Source organism: Kockiozyma suomiensis (assembly GCF_038497685.1).
Source record: "Kockiozyma suomiensis strain NRRL Y-17356 unplaced genomic scaffold V2V93scaffold_6, whole genome shotgun sequence".
In the NCBI taxonomy this organism is placed as follows: Eukaryota; Fungi; Ascomycota; class Lipomycetes; order Lipomycetales; family Lipomycetaceae; genus Kockiozyma; species Kockiozyma suomiensis.
Window position 1 is genome coordinate 339,318 of NW_027117669.1, and position 19,963 is coordinate 359,280.

Sequence of the window (19,963 nt, forward strand, 5' to 3'; positions counted from 1 at the left end):
CAACTAATAAAAGACAGGAAAGAGTCTGCCACTGCACGAGTTAACCTGGATCGTAAAAGCTCGGCAAAACTTGCGAATCAGAGCTTGCGATGATGCTTCGTAAATAGAATAAATCTGGTGACGCCATCTCCGAGGCAGCCGGAGAGACAAAACCGAGCTAAGAAAAAAAAATTCAGATTAGCTGGTGGTTGAACGTGAAACCGACTGGTCCTGGACAGACACGGCAACACAACACCCAAACCCTGTCAGCGTCGAATAAAGTCTATTCTTGAGATGCTGCTCAGGCGCTCGTGTTTACCGTTCACTTTATCATTGTCGTTCTCTTTTTCTCTTGACCCTTAACTTTGTGTTTGCGTCGCTCTCGAGTACCCCCGGTATTTTCTAGCGTTGTATACGAAAATACTATCCCCGGTGCTGCTGGCTCAGAGCAATGGCCTCAGCTAACTGCATCGAGTCTCTTAAAGCATACCGCGTCAAAATTAAAGAAAATGACAGTAGACGCTCGCCATCAGTCGCGTCGGCCACAACAGCAATGACTACAGTAATAACAGCACCCAGTAGCAACCTGGGAGCGGGAACAAAACGCTCATGTGTCGCCTGTCGCAAGCGACACTTACGCTGCCAACCCGTGCGAAGCAATCAGTACGGTGCCTGCCTATGGTGCTACCAACATGGTATTGACTGCTACAATTCTGAAAATGAAATCAACCCCCGCGGTGCAGCTCCTCTGCCAAACCAGGGCAAATTCATTCTTGACGGTGAGACTTCAGCTTATGGTGGCTTTCAATTTTCGAGACTGTCGTTTCTCGGCCCTTATGATACCGACACTGCCGAAATGCTGCGCATACACCAAACTATGCAAAACGAATGCATATTGACAGAAGCCGAAGAAGAGCAAGAAGGCACTCTGTCGCTTGACCGCCGAGTTGAGAAACATTTGCTCGAACTGTATTATTCCCAAGTGCATCCCTACATCCCTATCGTTCCGCGTCTGTACTTGAATTCTATTGTCCCGAGTCATCTTCTTCTAGCGGCAATGTACGGCGTCGCAAGCCGGCTTCCGAACGCTGTCGTGTCGTCGCGGGATTTTCATCACATTAGAGGGGTGCTGCAGTATCAGTTGACGGCTGTGGCGACACAGTTCGAGCCATCGCTGCAAGAATGTCAGGCTTTGGCGATTATGCATCTTGCTCTTGAATTGCAGAGCAAATCTATTGACGAGATCGAGGCATCTCCATTGTATTTGACCCAGGTATGTTTTCGAAAGAAGTTTTGTGATTTGCGTGGTGATTCTCGACAATCAAAGTGTTCTAAAACAAAAAATACAGGCAATTAGAATGGCATTCGAACTTCGTCTTCATCAAGAAAAGTCTTATCGCACTGACCCGCCTCTGCTACGTGAGGTAAAAAGACGTACATTCTGGTCTCTGTACACAGAAGATAAGATAACAAGTGCAAACAAGGGTTATCCATTACTGATACACCCTGACGACGTTGCGGTCCAGCTGCCTGATATCACGGACATTGATAACCCACTGGACGCGGTGCATGAGTACTTCATCGAACTCATATACCAGGCACACACGCTGGCGTTTGTGCTGCCGTTTTGTTATAGCGCAGATAGGTTTGAAGGAGCTACAGTAGAACAGTTCCGAAGTGTTGAGGCAAAAGTTCTGCAGCTTGAATCCCGTATTAATCATAATCTGCGACTGTCGAGTATAACAAAATCACATCTTGCCATATCGATAGCGTCGATCAAATTAATTTTTTACTCGCCATTTTTCCGGCCAAAATCCTTGTCGGAGACAGCATTGTTTTGTAAATTCATTCCGGAGATTGATGAATTCCGGCGTACGTTGGCGCATGAGACAATGGTAACTGTGCTGGAGCACGACTCCGAAGAGCTTCTGTTCTCAGGTCCGTCGATATGGTCGATGCTACATTTCTCAAATCTCCGTTGCTTCTTGACTGCGTTGTCAATCAAATATGATTGCAGTGAATCGTACGATCGGAGTCTAGAGAGCGAGGCCGAGACTGTGATCGAGAGGCTGAGTAATCTGGCAAACGTGATGACAAAAGAGAAGCGATGGTCGTTTATGACAATGTCTGGCAATTTGCTGCTATGGAGTAAGCGAGTGGTGGAAAACAAAGCTGGCGAACCACCGTGGCAGCAAGCACACTCCACTGCGAGCGAAGATGTTGCTACACCTTCTTCTGCATCCAAGAAGCGTAAGGTCGAGGAAATGGTAGAAGACATGCCGACGCAGGCTGCGCGCAAGTGTGCGCGCTCAAGCATGATCACACATCTGCACGAGCAGACGCCGTTACAGCCACATAAATATAGTGATGTATCGCTGGCTTCGTCGAGCAGCTCGTCGCCGTCATATCGACCAATCTCGTCCCGGCAGTCGAGTGTGACATCAATAGAATCTCCACCGCTGTCATCAGCAGCAAAGACGACACAAGGCGACTTGCATACGTATGCGGAGCTTGGAGGTGCATACTCGATGTATAATCCCAAGATGCTAGGCGCATTGCACCAGGCACCGGATTACACTGACCCGACCGCCGCGACAGTAGCGGCGAGTAGTGACAGTTGTAGTAATAGTACGTGCGAAGGCAGGTACGGCAACGTGTACGAGCTACCGTTGCGGATATCCAAACCATTTAGAGACAAGAACGATCCGAAAGGGATTCAGAGTGTTGCTGATGTACTTGGCTTGACGTCGAAGACAAGCGCAGGGGACGAGAGCACATGGAGCATCATGCTCGAGCCATCCGAGAGCTGGTCGGTTGCAAGTCCGCCGGTGACGGACGAGGATGGATGGGGGTTTGGAGCCGGGTTCCCTTGCTCGATGGTAGATCAGGCACCTTTGCGGACGGAGGAAGAGACCGAGGAGGTCAGGGAAGGACGGCGGCAGAAACACGAAGGCACGAACGGAGACCTGGTCTGGAACTGCGTCTTTGGAGAGCCGACGCCGTACTAGGAGAAGGCTATATGGTGATGAGGTTGTAGCATCTGCACAGCCTAGAGAGCCTTCTTCGAGAAGAGAGAGAAAAAAAGGGTGAGAATGAAGAGTGCGTAATCCAAAAAAAAAATGGTGGAATGGAATGAAAACGCGGATGAAGTGGGTGTCGGATATCAGAATGTTTGTGGAGTAATAAGAGAGTGTGGGGGTACCCGACAAGCGCAGGTCATCCCGCACAGCAAATAAATTTTCAATCCTGTATCCTGCCTTTCTGACGTTGACTGATTGTGTCCGCACGAATTTGCTTGCAAATAGTGTAAAAAAACTGTTCTTTATACCTAGGTTTGAACTTGCGGGGGGCTTGCCAATTTCAAGCTGGTCCAGTCGCAGAGAATCAAAGTCATTTAGCCGTAGCTCTTGTAGCTCTACTCCAACCCTTTGACTGCCTGCGCATCCTGTACTGCCCCTGTCATTCTTATACTAAATGTCATACAATGCTCACCGACTGTATATATTGATCAGTACACTGCTATTTATATAGATGTCTCTGTAGGTGATTTCACAACAATACCCGCGCGTCCTCGGTCAGCTGCCGGTTCTCCCCGGCTCGACTCCGCAGCACGAGCATCGCCCAAAAGCGGCACCATCTCCGTGTTATATATCACGTGATTGCCGGCTAAAAGTGTAACTCTGAAGCGCAGACGCGAAGAAGCGCTCCAGCTCATCCGGGTTTATTGCTCTTTGTCGACAAGCTTCCGTTCCCGCGTCTTTCTACGTCTTTTTTGCCGAAATGGTCTCGCAGAACAATGAGGTCCTCAAGGACCGCATATGGATTGATGGCTGCTTCGACTTTGCTCACCATGGTCTGTATTCTCTGCTTTTAATATCAGCTCTGCTCTGATATCTGATTATTGCCTGTGGCTAACACTCATTTGTCCAGGACATGCCGGAGCCATGCTACAGGCGCGCCAACTTGGCTCATCGCTCTACGTCGGCGTACACTCGGACGAAGAGATTCTTGAAAATAAGGGCCCAGTAGTAATGACTCTTCCTGAACGCGTTCTTGCCGTCGAGGCTTGCAAATGGGCCACAAAGGCCGTCCCTGGTGCTCCATACGTGACCGATCCGGCCGTCATGGACCATTGGCGCTGCTTCTACGTTGTGCATGGCGACGACATTACCACTGACGCAAACGGTGAGGATTGTTACCGCGTGGTCAAAGAAGCTGGCCGGTTTCTTATCGTCAAGCGTACGCCCAATATATCGACGACCGATCTCGTCGGCCGCATGCTTCTCTGTACAAAGAACCACCATATACCGACTGTCAAGGGTACCGCTTCTGATATCGCTGCGGCAACTTTGCGCACCCGCGAGATTTCGGTTGGGAAATCTGACGAGTCGGGTCTCATTACGCGCGAGGCGCTCGAGAAATTCGCCATCTATGCCACGAGCGAGGATGGTCGCGGAGCGCGCGATGGTGTATACATCTACACCGCTAGTCAAAACATTGCGACTTTAGTTGAGCCCTCTGAGACGTTTATGGCTCAGCAGCGCAAAATGATTTACGTGGATGGTGGGTTCGATCTCTTTTTTGCGGGCCACATTGAGTTCTTGCGGCGAGTCTCTGCGCACGCAGAAAATCTTTCAGCCAAACTTGGCGAGCAGGTGGGAATCGTCGTCGGCATCCACGACGACGCCACCATCAATAAATTCAAGGGCCTTAATTATCCGATTATGAACATTTTTGAGCGCGCGCTCTGCGTTCTACAGTGTAAATACGTTTCACACATTGTGCTGCAGGCACCGTACTCACCAACGGCAATATTTTTGGGGTCCCTTCCTTGGCAGATCACCAGCGTCATGCATGGACCCACAGATTTTACCGCCTCAACTGCGGATCCGTATGCTGAGGTCAAGGCGCTAGGGTTATATGAGGAAATTGCGAATCACGATTACAGCGCGATCTCAACCGAGACTATTGTTGAGAGAGTAACGAGAAATCGGGGAGTATATGAGGAGCGGCAACGAAGGAAAGGATGGAAGGCCGAGATTGAGAATAATCTGCAGGCGGCTGAGGTTTAAATGGGAGTTTCCAATTGCATTTGTGTTGTGTCTTTTGTTCTTTTTTCTCTTTTTTGTTCGTTGTTGACTGCATGTGTACGATAGATGGCGCAGTAAAGTGGTACCGAGTGGATGATTAGCTAGTCGTCTACAGTTGTGAAAGGGTATAATGATTTTGATGATTTGCAATGCAAGAGATGATGAAATGACAATTTATAGATGACGATGAGTAGGCCGTAAGAAAAACTCATGAATTATGATCGACCCGTCTATCGAGAATACGGGAAGTCAAACTGGAATGGTCTTTTTCCAAATGCGGGGAAAAGGTTTAGCTTGGTGAGACGAATCAGTCATATGCTCAATTTGATCGACCAACATCAAAAAAGAAATGCTGTCCAGTATTAACAAAAAATAAGAATAGGGAGCGGGTAACTCTGTCAGGACGTTGCTTTGTGAGCGAGAACCGAGGACTTGTGGCGCTTGAACACGTGGTTTCCCGTTTGGGATGACATAGCTTGGCTCGCTAAATAATACCCTTGCCCTTTACCACTGCCAAATATGTTGCTGTTATGTGATTAGTTTCTGAGCGGGATGAGGTGCTGGTGTAGCGAAGGGGTAGACTAAATTGCAGACTACGATAGCATTGCGTCTGTAGCTGGCACAATTTTTTGAAGTTGAGGAGGAAGAACGATGGATAAAGATGAGAGATGAGATATAAGAAGAGAAGAAGAAAGAAATAAAAAACAGCAAGCTGATACGGTAATTGAGAGCAATGTGTTACGATATAGATTTCTTAGTTCGATCTAGTCGTTGTATAAATAGAAATGTAAATACAGCACAATTTTTGTAGTCGAAGAGAATAGAACCAGCAGAGAGAAAACTTCGCTTTTGGTTTGTGGTCACAGCCACACACACGAAGTTGAATAGATTTGCACAGGTGCACAGGTGCATAGATTTATTGGGTAACGAAGAGCAGAGAAATGATAAGAAGAATGTCAAAGCAAAATTGGATTTGTGAACTGTGGCAATAAAGTAGGTGAAAATGATATTAATGTGATAGAAATCTGAAGTAGTTACAGATTGCCTGCGTATTGTGGGAATGAGCATATTTTTGGCCATATTACGTGTAGATTGAACAATACATGTGGAATTTTGGTAATCAATAGCAATATTGATGTGCTTTCCAAAACGTTGTCGCCAGTCGTTGCTGAGTAACTACGTTTGTTACTGGTGTTGCAATCCTCGCTGAGCAGCTCGCAAGGACGCGCATACACGTGGCTGCTATTACGCCAGAGGCCAGAGGCTCGATACACAGCCAGACCCGACACACGTCGGTCGGCGCGGGACGCGTGTACTGTGAGCACCGACTGAGCTGTATATATAGTTGTGCTCGAGTTGTGAGAAGTGAGAAGCTATGCGGATGTGAGCCAATCGAATATCACAGATCGAGGCAGCGGAGTCCGACTGGAGCCGTATTCTTCTCGAACTACAGCAGACAAGCACCACAGCATCCACGAGCATGTTGTGGATGCTGTGGTGTTGGGAGAGCTATGAGCAATCCAGAAGAATTATTGCCCACGATTGCGAAAAACATTGAAGGCTACTCTGATTACTCAGTTTACACAGCAATCGCAGACAACGTAGCAGAATTCAAGCCACAGATGGCGCAATGTGTGTGGCCGTGCACCGCCCGCTTCTCGAGCTCTGACCGCCGCACGCTCTTCCATTATTTATGACTCTACTGTCTGACTTAAATACATCGCCCATCCCCTTCGGCCTCTGCCTTCATTCACCCATTCTACCATACTGATCTCCCTTCCTGCACACAATGTGGCTTGAAGACTATTGCACTGTCTGCGACAAAGTTTGCCCGTCTGGATCAATCTACTGTTCCCAGTCCTGCAAGCACGCAGATCATGAAAAGGCAAAGATGCAGTCCGCCCCGATCTCGCCCCCTCTCCTCCCTGTACAATCCTCTGTCAATGAATCCGGTCGTCGCTCCTCGGCCATTCAAGTCCAGCTTGATCCTTTTTCTCCTGCAAACTATCTCGTCCCGTTCTGCGAATCAAGCCAAGACCGGCATTACCGGCGCCACACCTCGAATTACGCGCGTAGCAGCAGTACGGGTCATCACTCCAACTACGACGACCACCACCACGTCCTCCACAACGACTACTTGCGCGGACGTGAATTGGTATCAGCATGGCGAGCGTCTACATTTTCCAGCTCTACATGATCTACTTCTCTATTCCGTCGTCTGCTGACGCTCGCGTATTCAAGCTTGTGGAATTTTCTCTTTCATTTTTTGGCATTGACCACCGCCGCGTCTGGGCGCAGACCTCGTCCCTGATCTGGGCTCCGCTCTCTACTTCTCGCGGACTTTTATGAACAACTCCACTCGCATTCTCAACTATTGGCTTTGGTTGCTTTCACTATTGGCTTTATCTAATTTTTTGCATTTCTCGTTGATCGTATGCATGCTTTTCTTTTTCAATGTGCGTTTAGGATGATCTCAGGTTAGATTATCCATAGACATATCCGCTCTTGCTAGAAGCGGAAAAAAAGTGAAGAAAAAAGGGTTTTTTTTTTGGAGTTCTTAGTTGCTTTTCGGGATTAAAATAATGGGTTTATGGCTTGGAATTTACAGATTAATGGGTTTACAAAAGAAACAATATATTTGGGAATGGTTATGGATATCTGGTTTGAAATTTGGACAAAATATTTAAGTGAATAGTTTATCAAGCACGCGCTATACAGACTCAATGTGCACCAGTTAATTCGCTTTGTGTTTTGTTATATATACTCTTATAAACCGATAATATATATGTATACACTTATACAATTTTTGTTGTTTTTTCAAGGGTCAGCCAAGCTCACTGACTAACGCATCGCGTCAAAAAGTCTAAATTGACGAAACTTTTTTTTTTTTTCAGTTCGTTTATGAACGGCAGCGAACCCTATTTCTATAAATAATTCCTCTCATTGTGAACAGATCAGATATTACTCTTTTTTTGTAAGTGTGAGTCAAGATGAGAGTATGCTTAGTATCGGCATAGAGAATGATGTGAATTGTGAAAATATACTATTGGATTAAACCCTGTGACCGTCGGAGTGCATAATATAACATTGTGAGGAGCTAGTATTTATTACGTCATACAATTCAAAGATGAAGAATGACATAATTCGATTATAATATTCGACTATGATTAGTAAATAAACAAATAAAACAAGAAATTAAAAAAAGAAAATGCAGCGAAGGATAGTAAAAAAGTGATCTCATCGTATCCATGCGTCCCGAACGTGCGAAAGTGTTATTTCTGATTTACAAAGTGAATCAGTTAATCAGTATTCTTTACAATATCTCTTTATAAAATATATGATTTACTTGAAGAAAATATAAATTGAAATTCCAAATATAATAGCAAAAAATTCTTGAAAATAAGCTCAATGATTCTTTACATCTCTTCCAATTTGTTCGCACTCCTTCTCAATCAGCCAGTTTTCCAATGTCATCCCCACACTATCAGACGGGTTCTCTTATATCTCTTTACATCGGATTTGAAAACCGTGAAAATATATAGAAAACTCGCCAACTCTTTTCTGACTAGACAGAGTCTCCCTTCCAATCACATGAAACACCAATTATTAAATATTTACATTTTTTTCCAGAACTCGTTTCTGTTACCAATAACTACTAATTTTTAATGTGAAAGCATGCAGCCTGCACTCACATTTTCACCCTAACTAGTAATTCCCATCCCGGGCGCTCTTTCTGTGGCCTGGATCAGTATACATTTCTCTTTGCTAAATAGTAATCTGAATTCATCTTTGATTTCAATCATTAAATTATCTGATAAATCCAGGTTAATCAATTAGTACAAGACATAGAAAAAATAATAATAGTAAAAACGCCTACACCATGAATCAGCAAGAAGAAACTACGCTACACACGAACAAAGCGCAGCGACATGGTTTCTACACGTCTCAACCGCAAACTAAATAATAACAATAATAAAAAAAACATTACTCGTGAAAACGCATTACTTCAAACAAAAGCGCACTGTTCAATTCTACCTCGAATCAAACAGCAACACTCCGTCTCCTTTTACCACCCGTACTACTCGCCGTAAGATGACCAGCACTCTTCCCGTCAGCCACACTAGCTCGACGACGTGATCCTCCAATGCTTCGCCGACCCTGTACCGGCCGCGATAGGAAGGGTTTGTCCTGCTTTTCATCAACTGGTTCGTCAACAAAATCATAAACGTTGTCGGTATCGGTCTCATCATTTCCACTACCTGCTACAGCATTCGAATCAGCCGCTCCAAGCAGCGACAGGGAAGATTGCGGCACCCGTAAAGACGTATCCATAGTGGCAATTTTATCATCCTTATCAGATCCATACCAAGCTGAGCTTCGTCGTTTTCGTTTTCCTAGCTCAGTCGGCGCAGCCAGCGGAATCGAGCTCATATTAACCTCTCTTTCACCATCTTGAAATTCCTGTTTGATTTTTACCTCACTGGCAGCTTTCTCCGCGGCTACGGGGAATGGATTGTCTGTCTTTTCCACAGTGCGCTCAGACGTGACGACAACCGCGTCCACAAATTGCTCTGTCTCTCGCCGCATCTTCACACGCAGCGACGGGAGTGCATAGTTGATACTACTTCTTGCTCTCCTTGAAGGTCTGCGACCTCCTTCGGGAGAAGTAGACTCGCAATGACTTTCTTCTGCTGATATAACTGGTGTTGGTGCTGCGGCAGGCTCGGGAGCAGGCGGTAATTCAGGAAGAAACACAGAAGGCACCTCGATCTCGGTGACGACAGGCTCATCAATGATACTGTCCTTGGTTTTTTTATCCGCAAATGTTCTTAATTTAGCAGGCTCGGCATTAACATTCTCTGCAGAGCTCGTCAGTTATTAATTAAACAAAAACACAAATGGGATATACATACTTTGCTGCAATGCTTTTCTCTCTGGCTTTGAAGCGGTCTTCTTCGACTTCGACACAGGCTTTTCCTCAAGTTTATCCTTAACTTCGGAACTAGACTCTGATATACTACCAGTAACCATGTCCTCGCGCATCGGAGCATCTCTGCTGACAGCAATACTACTTCTTCGAGATGATCTAGTAGCCGTCGGCGGCAAGTCATCAGTGAGTGTACCAGATAGCTCATCAAGATCTGCCCGAAACATAGATGACCGGCGTCTTGACGAGGCTACCCGTCTGACTGCCGACTTCAATTCAGGCGCAACTGGGGCCGCATCTTTTACCTCTGGAACGTCGACCTCCATATCTATCTCACTAGTAGTTTCGTCGGCAGCAGTTTCAGCGGCAGCAGGTATCGGTGCAGAGTCAACAGGTTTGGGAACAGGCGACACCTCGGCTATCAGATTAGTCGCCCTGCTAGCTGTAATCTTAGCCTTATAGTTGCTAATATTGATAATATCAAGCTCCTTCAAACTGTCTCGCCGCTTCCGGCGCGTAGCTCCAGAGTCTGCAGTCAAGGCAGTCGATGTTGTCGACGAGCGTTGCAAAGCAGAGAGTACGTCATTATCAGGCAGTTCTGGAATCTCTTCGGCAGACAGTTCTTGAGGTATAAACTTGTGTGACTCCTTCAGCTGTGGAGAAAGAGGACGAGTTTCGCTAGACAATAACGTTAATCAATTAAATCTAAAGTACTACTACTATGGATACGTCTTTCTTACCCGCTAGCATCCGCAATAATATCGTCGTCAGGCAAATCCTCTTCGGTCTCTTGCAAAAACGCAATATCCGTTATCCCCTTCTCTCGCGGAGAGGATTTCTTACGAGTTGAGACATGCATCGAAGACGGAATTGTAAATCCATCTTGCTCATTTACAAGCTGCTCTCCAGGCGGTGAAGCATATACCGAACTCTTAGCCGTAAATGCAAACATATCAACTATCTCATCTATTTCTCGCATTTTGGTCTGTAATCTTTCGCGCACATCGAGGCATTGTTGCGTGATCCATCGTTCGCGATTATGTTCTAGAGCGATGACTTGTTGACGTAAGTCAAGATTCTCGGCCAGTAGCTCAGCAATCTTTGTTTCTAAGTTACTAATCCGAGTTGAGTGACTTGAATTGACCCTGCAACAATCGAAGTCCGTTAGAAACTATCAAAGTACAAGAGCGATTAGAAATTCCTACTCAACATACCTCGCAAGTTCACGATTCTGTCGTAAAAATCGGCGTTTGACTGCAATCCAACCGGCGACAATTAGCTTCAAATGAAAACCAGAATTAGAAATAAAAAAGTACATACCACTATCAAGAGTCTCTGCCGATACCGCTGGTTCAGCGGCTAGTCTCGCCATTTGACGGCAATAGCTCTTGAATTTGAACCCAAGCAAGCTCCGATCGATTTATGTGATCACTTTACTGAAACAAACACAGCAGCACCAGCACAATATTTCACAGATATCAGTTTCTCGTTGTTAAACTCTTGCTGTCCAATCTAGTAGACGATCAACTTTGAGAGAGATGTAATGGAGATTTATTTTCGAGATGTACACTACTATTTGTTGTTTACACCAGGGTTAGGCTCTTCCTGGCATAACAACCATGGCATAACTGTTCTCGCGCTTATGCAAAACTAATTTATAACTTAAATGCTATTAAGGCATAAACGCGTAGTTGCTGATTTGCATAGCAACCGGAGCGCGTCGAGGTGAATCGCGCCGTCTTGATTCAATACTTCAGAAATCAGTCTACGATTGCGACGAGCGCCAAAAACAGGACAATAATCTCTGAATTTGAAATATACCTACAAAAATGTCTTACGCACCCCGACGCACCACATTCGTTCCCACATCCTCATCAGGACCCATGGGCGGCGGCGCATCGCAGTATAATTCCGTCTTGCAAACGCGCATCGCAGAGAAAAAACAAGAACTTGAATCTCTTCAAGAATTGAAGGAGCTCAGTGCGAGCTTTGCTAGGCAAATGGAGCAGCTGCAAGAAAAACTATCAACTCTTGTCGATGGAACTGAAGGTTTGTTTCTGTGGGGGTTTTGAGTGCGTGGATTGGAACTGACGCGACTGGATGTAGCTGTTGCTCTCATCGTGAGCAACTGGGATAGCATTTTACGAGCAATCAACATGGCATCAGGTGTGTACATTCTACTTGCGTTGAAAAGCTGACATTGCTTATGCTAATATTTATCAATGTAGCAAACGTGATAGCCAGAGAAGAGGCACAGTCTCGAAGAGAAGATTTAAATGAGGAAGAACAAAAGCAACTTGATCAGCGACGGAAAACGCAGCTGCCAGAAAAACTTGTTCGTGTGAGGATAGATAAGGAAGAAGAGAAACCTTCTCAATGAATGATCTGCTTGATCAATGTCATTTTTATCACCCTGGAGTTTTGGATTTTCGTGTTCTTTTCATTTTCGCACATTAGTAATTGCGACTTTCTAAGTAATCTACCGGCGTTCTTTACTGCAACAATCTCAAGGAATTTTCACATGATGTACTTTATGTGTATTCAATAGTAATTAACAACGTGATGAATAGCAAACTTCAAAAAGAAAACGCAAACCAATGTCAACTAAGGAAAGACAGAAGAGAAGACACAAATAGTAAAAGAAAAACAACTAAACTCAGACATTTAGATCTTGATCTTTGTCTCTTTTTTTTTTTTCTGTTAACGAAGCCGAGCCACTTTTATCCCAAATAAATAAATAACGACGATAACCGATACCAGCTGTGACAAACTGGACTTGTAATAAAATTCTTTCAATATGAGCACAGCAATGAATCTGCAAATAGATAAATGCAAAATGAAACCAGTCGTGGTGCGACTCTTCAAAGTGAGGAGAATGACATTGCACGGCGCATACAATTCGGAAGAATCAGTAAAGAATTAATTTTCGCTCTGCGTGACATCTTTTTCTGCTGAGATGCGGGTTTGCACGTCGTCGACAAAAACAAACAGTAAAACACTAAAAACAACAACAAAAACCCAATCACGAAACAAAAAAAACACAAAAAAGTCCTCAGCTAATAAAAACATAAACAAGTAGGTACATCTTTCGAGAAATAAAAGGAACGGAGCACAATAATTTAACAGATTTATTTTCCTACTCTTGACCAAATCCAACTGTCTCCTCAACCGCAAGCGTTAACTTTTGAACCATTGCATTGTAATCTTTATATGGCGGTAAGTCAACTCTGTTGAAGCAAGTATGCGACTTTGGTAATTGCTGTATCTCGCCTGCCTTCTCAATAGTAAAACGACGAGGTCCATCACTTCCCTGAAGATCTTTGAATCCGTTAACTGGGATACGCGAAGTACCGGTAGTGAATTGCAACAGACGCGACTTTTGCTCCGCATCCCAAGACCGGACACACTAAATGACAAATATCAGTATCAAGTCACAGAAGACAATAGATGATAAAAAAACTCACCTTCCAGAACCACTGAATGACCTCATCGCTTTCGGAATATCCTCTATAATCAGTATGCTTCTTCCAGTCATCAACATCAATATCGGCAATACCGCCAATAAGCAACTCCAACTCGCGCTCATCAAAGACGTTGATCAGCTCCTGCGGAATCAGCTCATTGAATCCAGACATGAACGCCTTGAATTGTTCTTCAACGCGCTTGGAAATACGCCACTCAGTGATCAGCTCAATGTACTCTCGCTTGTTCTCATTAGTGACAGGAATGTTCTGACCGTCAGGCTTTAAGTCAACAGTAACTAGCTCTCCAAAGCGATCATCTTCAGTAGAGAATGTAAGATCAAGAATATCAGTAATATCATTATCCAATGTCCAGCTCAAATTGCGATAGAAATCAGCATCCACTCCCTCCATATCAGTAAGAACAACCCGCTTCTTAAGAACCATTTTGTAAAATGCACCAATGAAGAAAGCATCCAAAAACCGACGGTGGAAAATAGCAAGACCAACAACACGGCCGATGAATTTGAAGTAATTAAGATGCTCCGGGTTAATACCAGAATGAGGATTAATCTGAAGGGTGTAGTTGTCGTGAGCTGAATACTCGAACAAGCAATAAAAGGGATTAAACATCTCATGAGACAAAAGGAAGAAGAATTCACGCGAAACTCCACCGTAATCAAGACCTTCTTCTCCCTCAAACTTGATCATCAAACGCTTTTTCAAATCTTGCGGGCTTTGACGCATGACTTCTGCATACGAGTCTTCAAAAATATGATTACGGCGAACCTTGATATGACACTGGCCCGGAAGACTTCGCAGAGCCGGTTGTGATCGGAAATAGATAAGCTTGCGGCGAAAATCTCGTTTATATTGCGGAACATTCTGATCAAGGCTAGAAGGCAGACGCGGATCATCCCATGTCGTGGTCTTGGTGTTGTGATCAACAAAATACACTCGGGCTGTGTTTGTTAGTCGCATTTCCCATCCACTTGGCAATGGTCCCAACTGCGAAACAGGTTGCTGTTGAATAGTAGTGTTGTTCGTATTCGGTCCGTACATTCTGATGTACTGTTGCCGTCTGGGGTCCACCCATGTCGTGGTACGAGTATTGTGATCAACAAAATACGTTCTGCCTTCGGGAGTTTGGCGTTGCTCCCACCCAGAAGGAAGTTCGCCTAGTCCTGCAGTAGTAGCACCTGTAGCCATCTGTTGCAATGCACTCACACTAGCTGCAGGCGACGGGTGATCGGAGCTGCCACTTGGGGAGCTCGCACGCGTGTGGTCCTCAGGCAAGGTTCTATTTTGATGGCGCTGGCGTTCTATCTCCGTGTTACTCTGCATGGCAGCACGCTGTTCAGACTCACTGAAGTTGGTCGAAGAAGGCCTAGTCCAGGTAGTCGATCTCGTGTTGTGGTCTACGTAGTACGTACGGCCCAGATTATCCGTTCTGCGCTCCCATCCGGGCGGAAGACGACCGTATTGATCTTCAAAAGAGCTGTAGACTCTATTGGAATTCGGACCACTCGCGGGACCAGTAGCCGCAGATTCAGCTGCCGCAGGAGAACCAGAAGTGGCAGCGCCGCTACTGGTTGCAGTCGCGGCAGGACGAGAAGCAGGTGCGCCGTTCCCGTTGCTGGCAGCAGCGGCAGATTCGACGGAAGCGACAGCGCCTAAAGCACTTACAGGAGGTGCAGAAGCTGGGCTGGCTGTACCTGTTGAGGAAGCGGCGACATTTGAAGACGAGCTGGCCGCGTAACGGGTTGCGGAAGTAGAGGTGACGTTGGTTGAAAGACTGATTATAAGTTTACCATGAACCACGACGTTGTCATTCGACTTCTTCAGCTCTCGGGTCAGCATCTCCTCTCCTCCAAGAGACACATCAATCACATCACCAACGCGGATGTTGATGACGCCGAGAAATCCTTGATCTTTGCGCTTGAACTTTTTCTGATCAAAGATCTGCACAGCAATAATGCTAGATTCAGTGACGTTTCTAGAAATGGGCGTTAGACATCATTAGAAAAAATTTCCTGAGCTTAATCCACTTACACATCAAAAGACTCATTCCAGTACGGATTAAGAGTCTTCTTAATGACGGACGTTGTATTGGTTTGCTCGCCATCGACGGTAATCACTGCAAACGGATCTGGAAAGCCTGGATGAAGAGCTAAGCAAAAAAATCCCAATCCCAACCAACAAATATCAGCTTGAGTCACTTACGAAATACTTCCCGCTTGTAAAGACCATCCGCTGCGACAACTAGGATAACTGCATTAGTATTGCAAATTCGTACTCTTCAGACAACGATAGTGGGTCTCCCAAATCGAGGATGCGCTCGGCAGACAATAAAAGTATGACCGGTTCTATCTAAATATCCAGCTCCATACCTGTAATTCGCAGCTTCCGTGATCTAATATTCAAAGTGTTAGCATACATCAAACTTGCAATACTCGAGACCACTGCGCCTCCTTCTCATGCCGGATCACACCGGCCGAGGAGATGAAGCGGAGAGGAATTCCACAGGGAAAAAAAGTACATACGCAGAGGATGCTGCAGTCATTTTAAATTCTATCCGGAAACCAGCACAAAATCCAGCGACAGTAGCGATGCCAGAGTCGGGTTTTAAGAGAGAGAACAGTGACAAATGATGACCTGGAACAACTTGACGAGGTAAACTGGACGTTATCCTACAAATGGCGCAAGTAATCTGGTGCTCAGATCGCCTCCTTCAGTATAGCTTTCAAACCGCTTTGAATTAGTATTTATGTGCCCAATATAACTGGTCCTCATCCAATGCAGAAACCCTGAGCCTGACTCTCTCGTATATCTGCTCACAAAGAGTTTGTGTGGCGAGCAATCACAGCTAGGGCTTTGACTAATTCCGAGTACGTCATAAGCTCTCTTGCGGTCATTATGGGTTCTTTGATGAAGCTGTATTTGATATTGCAATGTACTCTGTAGACTCTACTGGTTAGCTTAAGAAGGGCTGGAATTTTCTTCCGAGATCAGGTACTCGCATCACGCTGTTTGAAGTGCAGGAGCCAGGCGCAGGATGTTACGCGTATATGAAGCACTGTTGCCAATAGTCACAAGTCCATGGCCAGTAGAACTAGGTAATTAATCATATCTAAGGACTTCTAAATAAAGAATAAGACGGGTAGAACAGCAGTATTCATTGTAAACAAACAGCCTTATCTAAATATCATACACCTGCAATCCTTTCCTTTACTCGCATGAAATATACTACTCACCACTTTCATCACCGCCCTTCTGCGCCTTCAGAACCTTTACTTCTGCTTCGAGCTTATCCGCCTGCTTCTTAGCATCTAAAAGCACAGTGATCTGCTGTTGTAACGCTTCATATCGCTCACACACCTTGGCGGTAGGCATAGCCAGCTTGGCAGATATTGCGAGCTCTGCCAACACTGACTGAACTTTGGCTTGCACTGTGTGTTTCAAGGTGCTCACTCTTGACGATCTAAGGAATACACCTTGAGTAAGTCGGTCGTGGTAGGAGATGCCGTACAAATGCTCTGGTAATAAATGTTAATTCTATCCGCAACCAAAGACATAAATGAAAACGATGCATACCTTGACCGGGTGGGACCCTCTTCGCTACCCTCTTCGCAGTCGCACTCTGCGCCAGATCTGCTTTAGACGTCTTTGTGGCAGTTGCCGGAGAATTAGCAGACTGAGCGCTTTTCGAGTCATGGCTATGAGCGGCAGCTGCCTGAGAATGTTGAGCATTTCCATGTGAATTGCCGTGACTTGCAGCTGCACCTTTCTGCAGCGTTTGCTGCGCAGCAGCTTCTGTGGCAGCTTCTGGGCCAGTCTTCCTCCTTCTGTTTTTATCATTAGCAAGAATGTTGGCTGCTAACTGAGAAAGGCCTTGGCTGGTTTGGAACTGTGCAAACGAGGAAGATGTTTGAGGTGACTCGAGAAGACGAAGAAGGTCATGTCGTTCTTGAACAAGTTTCTTTGACGACTCTTGTAGTTTTCGATATTCTAATATTAGTCTTTCCTCTTCTGCAACCTCTGCAGGTGAACGGCTCAATAACCTCTCCAGATATTGCTTTCTGAAAAGCTCTTTCTCTTTGTCAAAATTCATAGCATTGTAAAGTTCCAATTCACGAGCAGTCCATTCTACAGTACCTTCTTCCCGCCTTAGATCCATAAGCTTTCGACAGCAGAAATAATAGCGCTCCTTCAGGTCCTCTAGTGTCCGTATTGACGGCGGTTCTTTTTCTTCAGGTTCATATTCATAACGGTCTTGAATCACCAACCATCGTAAGTCGTATTCTTTACATAGATCTAGTAAATAAGCGGTTTCGCGAGGGGTCCAGGCGGTATCTACAGATGTCAGCATGGACTACGGAAACTATATCAAGAATATGTCCTACCTGCCAAACACTTATCATATTCTTCTGAAGTGTATGTCGGCACTTCAACCGGTTTGTTAAATTTAGCAAACACATATTCGCCTTGTGATAGCGAGTTAGCGAAGCCAGTCGATCGCAAAAATTTAAATGGTATCTACCTTCAATTGGAGTTCCTCGCACCCAATGACTGAACTCTAGATCGTCCTTGCGAGCAGAATTTTTGAATGGAGTCCACACCCTACAGGCCGTTAGCATAAATTAATACCAAAAAAATAATCAGCTAAATTTTTGTGTACGATGACTTACCAAGGAGTAGCTTTCAGTTTCCAATTTGGCTTTGCCTTGAATCTGTTTTCCATAACAGTCACAGCGGGAGTATTATCGCCCAGTAAATTTTGTAATTCTCGGTTCATTCCTTCTATAATTCATTCGGTCAGACTTTTATGCGCCTTATTTTCAAGTAGCTTTCTATTCAGAGATTACACACCAAACTTCTTGCCCTCAGTCTTTGCGCGCTTCGCTGGCGGCGGACGACTAGGAGGTGCCTGCCGACCAGGCAAGTCCAGCATATCTCGTACGTCAGCGGAAGAAGCCATCGCAAATTTTCCGTCTCTTTAATGAAGCAGAGCTATCACGCAGCTAGCTCGACCGATTTTCCTTAGTTGATGAAATAAACCAAAAGCTGTATTCTGGAATACTACGCCAGCTTCTGTTATACGCAAGGCCGCCCCAGCACATAGGGCTAGGGTGCTACTGTCACGTGAGGGTTACTATGCTTTTTTAAGGTTCTCTGTTTGTTTACATCGCCGCGCTCACTCATCTTCTTCACCCTCTTCAGCTCTACTGCGCGAGTCGCAATTATTCCAGTGAATTTCATTGACTACTAGTACACCGCTAAAATGGCCTCTATTGCTTCATTACGATCTGGGGTTGATGCTCTTGATCTAAAAAGTAGTTCAGCTGACCGACTAGACTCGCCCATCAGCTCTACTGCTCCATCAGTGCCACAATTTTCATTTGATTTCGATAAATTGAAAAAGAAAATGGATAACTTTCAGGCGAAATTTGATGAATATATTGCCAATGATAGAAAGAGGATTTTAGAAGACAGAAACGCCTTTGAACGAGAGATTCAGGATGGAAAGGGCATGTTGTTGTTGCTGTTTAAGTAATTTTTTGCTGATATACTAACATTATGAACGTTGTAGAGCAAGAGACAGAAATGATAACTAACATTCAATTTTTCAAAGAGAAAGAAGAAGAAATGTCTCAGGGTGAGTAGTCTGTGTATTACAATCACAGAAGAGAATATCTCTAACATTTGTGAATAGAAATGGCTCGGGAGGAGCAAGAAGTGCAGGAGACAGAGCAGTCTATTTCTGAGTTTTCTCGCAAAAAACAAGAATTGTCGGTTCTCCGAGACGCAGTCGTGAAGCAAATAGCCGAAGTTCAGCAAATGCTGGAGAAGGCACGGGAAGGTTTGTCAGCGCGTTTGGTTATTCCGTACTCCTTGTTATTCATTCTGACTTTATTATTTAGAGCGGTCGAAAGAGCGATCAAAAATATTGACTCAGTCGTCTCTAAATGCTCCAGAGCTAATGTTTTGGGAGCAAAATCTTGGTTTGCGTATCGAAGGTGTTGAAGACGATTATCTCAAAATTATATTCACCCTCATCAGCGAAAAAAATTGGGATAAGGAGTATTATCTGATTGTCGATTTATCTTCGGTCGATTACGAAGTCTCCAAAAGCGAGCCTGCGCTGGATAAATCGATGCTAGATCACCTAGTCACTCGATTGAACGAATCAAGAAACTTCTCTCGATTCCTTAAGGAGGCGCGTCGCTCATTCAAAGATAGCGGTCTGTGATATCGATTTATACTTATAGTAATATTTGTAGGCGAATAATTAGGTAGATTTTTGTGAGGCGTAATAGGGAATTTTCTGAAATGATTGATTGCAAAACTCTACTCTGTAGCATTGGGTTCGGCTCTGAAAACAAAATAACTAGCTGATTGACAGCAAGAGTGTGCCTATGTAAAATCTGGAATGACTAAGATGTATCAAAGTAACGCCCGCAATTTTTTCAGCAATTTTCATGCAAGAGATAGAATGTAATCATTTT

At 44.9% G+C, this 19,963-nt stretch overlaps 8 protein-coding genes across 8 annotated transcripts; 5 read left to right on the forward strand and 3 right to left on the reverse strand.

Moving 5' to 3' along the window:
* Positions 1-78: 78 nt before the first annotated feature.
* On the forward strand, positions 79-3,312 carry V2V93DRAFT_368716 (fungal-specific transcription factor domain-containing protein). The gene is made up of 2 exons (XM_066909847.1): positions 79-1,252; positions 1,329-3,312. Exons 1-2 carry the CDS (start codon positions 431-433, stop codon positions 2,985-2,987), a joined length of 2,481 nt encoding a protein of 826 aa, XP_066766083.1. The 5' UTR covers positions 79-430; the 3' UTR covers positions 2,988-3,312.
* Positions 3,313-3,620: 308 nt separating this feature from the next.
* Positions 3,621-5,243, forward strand: V2V93DRAFT_368718 (uncharacterized protein). Its single transcript, XM_066909848.1, has 2 exons — positions 3,621-3,832; positions 3,910-5,243. Exons 1-2 carry the CDS (start codon positions 3,760-3,762, stop codon positions 5,049-5,051), a joined length of 1,215 nt encoding a protein of 404 aa, XP_066766084.1. The 5' UTR covers positions 3,621-3,759; the 3' UTR covers positions 5,052-5,243.
* Positions 5,244-6,858: 1,615 nt separating this feature from the next.
* Positions 6,859-7,266, forward strand: V2V93DRAFT_358543 (uncharacterized protein; the record flags this gene model as incomplete). Its single annotated transcript, XM_066908064.1, has 1 exon — positions 6,859-7,266. The coding sequence occupies one exon, from the start codon at positions 6,859-6,861 to the stop codon at positions 7,264-7,266; it is 408 nt and encodes a 135-aa protein (XP_066766085.1).
* A 2,352-nt stretch (positions 7,267-9,618) lies between these two features.
* On the reverse strand, positions 9,619-11,662 carry V2V93DRAFT_221325 (uncharacterized protein). Its single transcript, XM_066907044.1, has 5 exons — positions 11,317-11,662; positions 11,211-11,250; positions 10,737-11,141; positions 9,983-10,674; positions 9,619-9,926 (listed from the first exon to the last, which is right to left on the reverse strand). Exons 1-5 carry the CDS (start codon positions 11,366-11,368, stop codon positions 9,919-9,921), a joined length of 1,197 nt encoding a protein of 398 aa, XP_066766086.1. The 5' UTR covers positions 11,369-11,662; the 3' UTR covers positions 9,619-9,918.
* An 80-nt stretch (positions 11,663-11,742) lies between these two features.
* Positions 11,743-12,571, forward strand: V2V93DRAFT_368725 (DASH complex subunit Dad2-domain-containing protein). Its single transcript, XM_066909849.1, has 3 exons — positions 11,743-12,045; positions 12,103-12,162; positions 12,225-12,571. Exons 1-3 carry the CDS (start codon positions 11,826-11,828, stop codon positions 12,374-12,376), a joined length of 432 nt encoding a protein of 143 aa, XP_066766087.1. The 5' UTR covers positions 11,743-11,825; the 3' UTR covers positions 12,377-12,571.
* Positions 12,572-13,132: 561 nt separating this feature from the next.
* On the reverse strand, positions 13,133-16,372 carry V2V93DRAFT_358546 (uncharacterized protein; the record flags this gene model as incomplete). Its single annotated transcript, XM_066908065.1, has 7 exons — positions 13,133-13,402; positions 13,461-15,453; positions 15,510-15,615; positions 15,681-15,728; positions 15,848-15,870; positions 16,001-16,147; positions 16,296-16,372. The coding sequence occupies 7 exons, from the start codon at positions 16,370-16,372 to the stop codon at positions 13,133-13,135; spliced, it is 2,664 nt and encodes an 887-aa protein (XP_066766088.1).
* Positions 16,329-18,532, reverse strand: V2V93DRAFT_334745 (uncharacterized protein). The gene is made up of 6 exons (XM_066907709.1): positions 18,327-18,532; positions 18,146-18,257; positions 17,998-18,077; positions 17,861-17,941; positions 17,052-17,810; positions 16,329-16,993 (listed from the first exon to the last, which is right to left on the reverse strand). The coding sequence occupies exons 1-6, from the start codon at positions 18,433-18,435 to the stop codon at positions 16,704-16,706; spliced, it is 1,431 nt and encodes a 476-aa protein (XP_066766089.1). The 5' UTR covers positions 18,436-18,532; the 3' UTR covers positions 16,329-16,703.
* A 63-nt stretch (positions 18,533-18,595) lies between these two features.
* Positions 18,596-19,937, forward strand: V2V93DRAFT_385967 (chromosome segregation protein Spc25-domain-containing protein). Its single transcript, XM_066912253.1, has 4 exons — positions 18,596-18,985; positions 19,048-19,113; positions 19,171-19,317; positions 19,379-19,937. Exons 1-4 carry the CDS (start codon positions 18,739-18,741, stop codon positions 19,705-19,707), a joined length of 789 nt encoding a protein of 262 aa, XP_066766090.1. The 5' UTR covers positions 18,596-18,738; the 3' UTR covers positions 19,708-19,937.
* Positions 19,938-19,963: the final 26 nt, after the last annotated feature.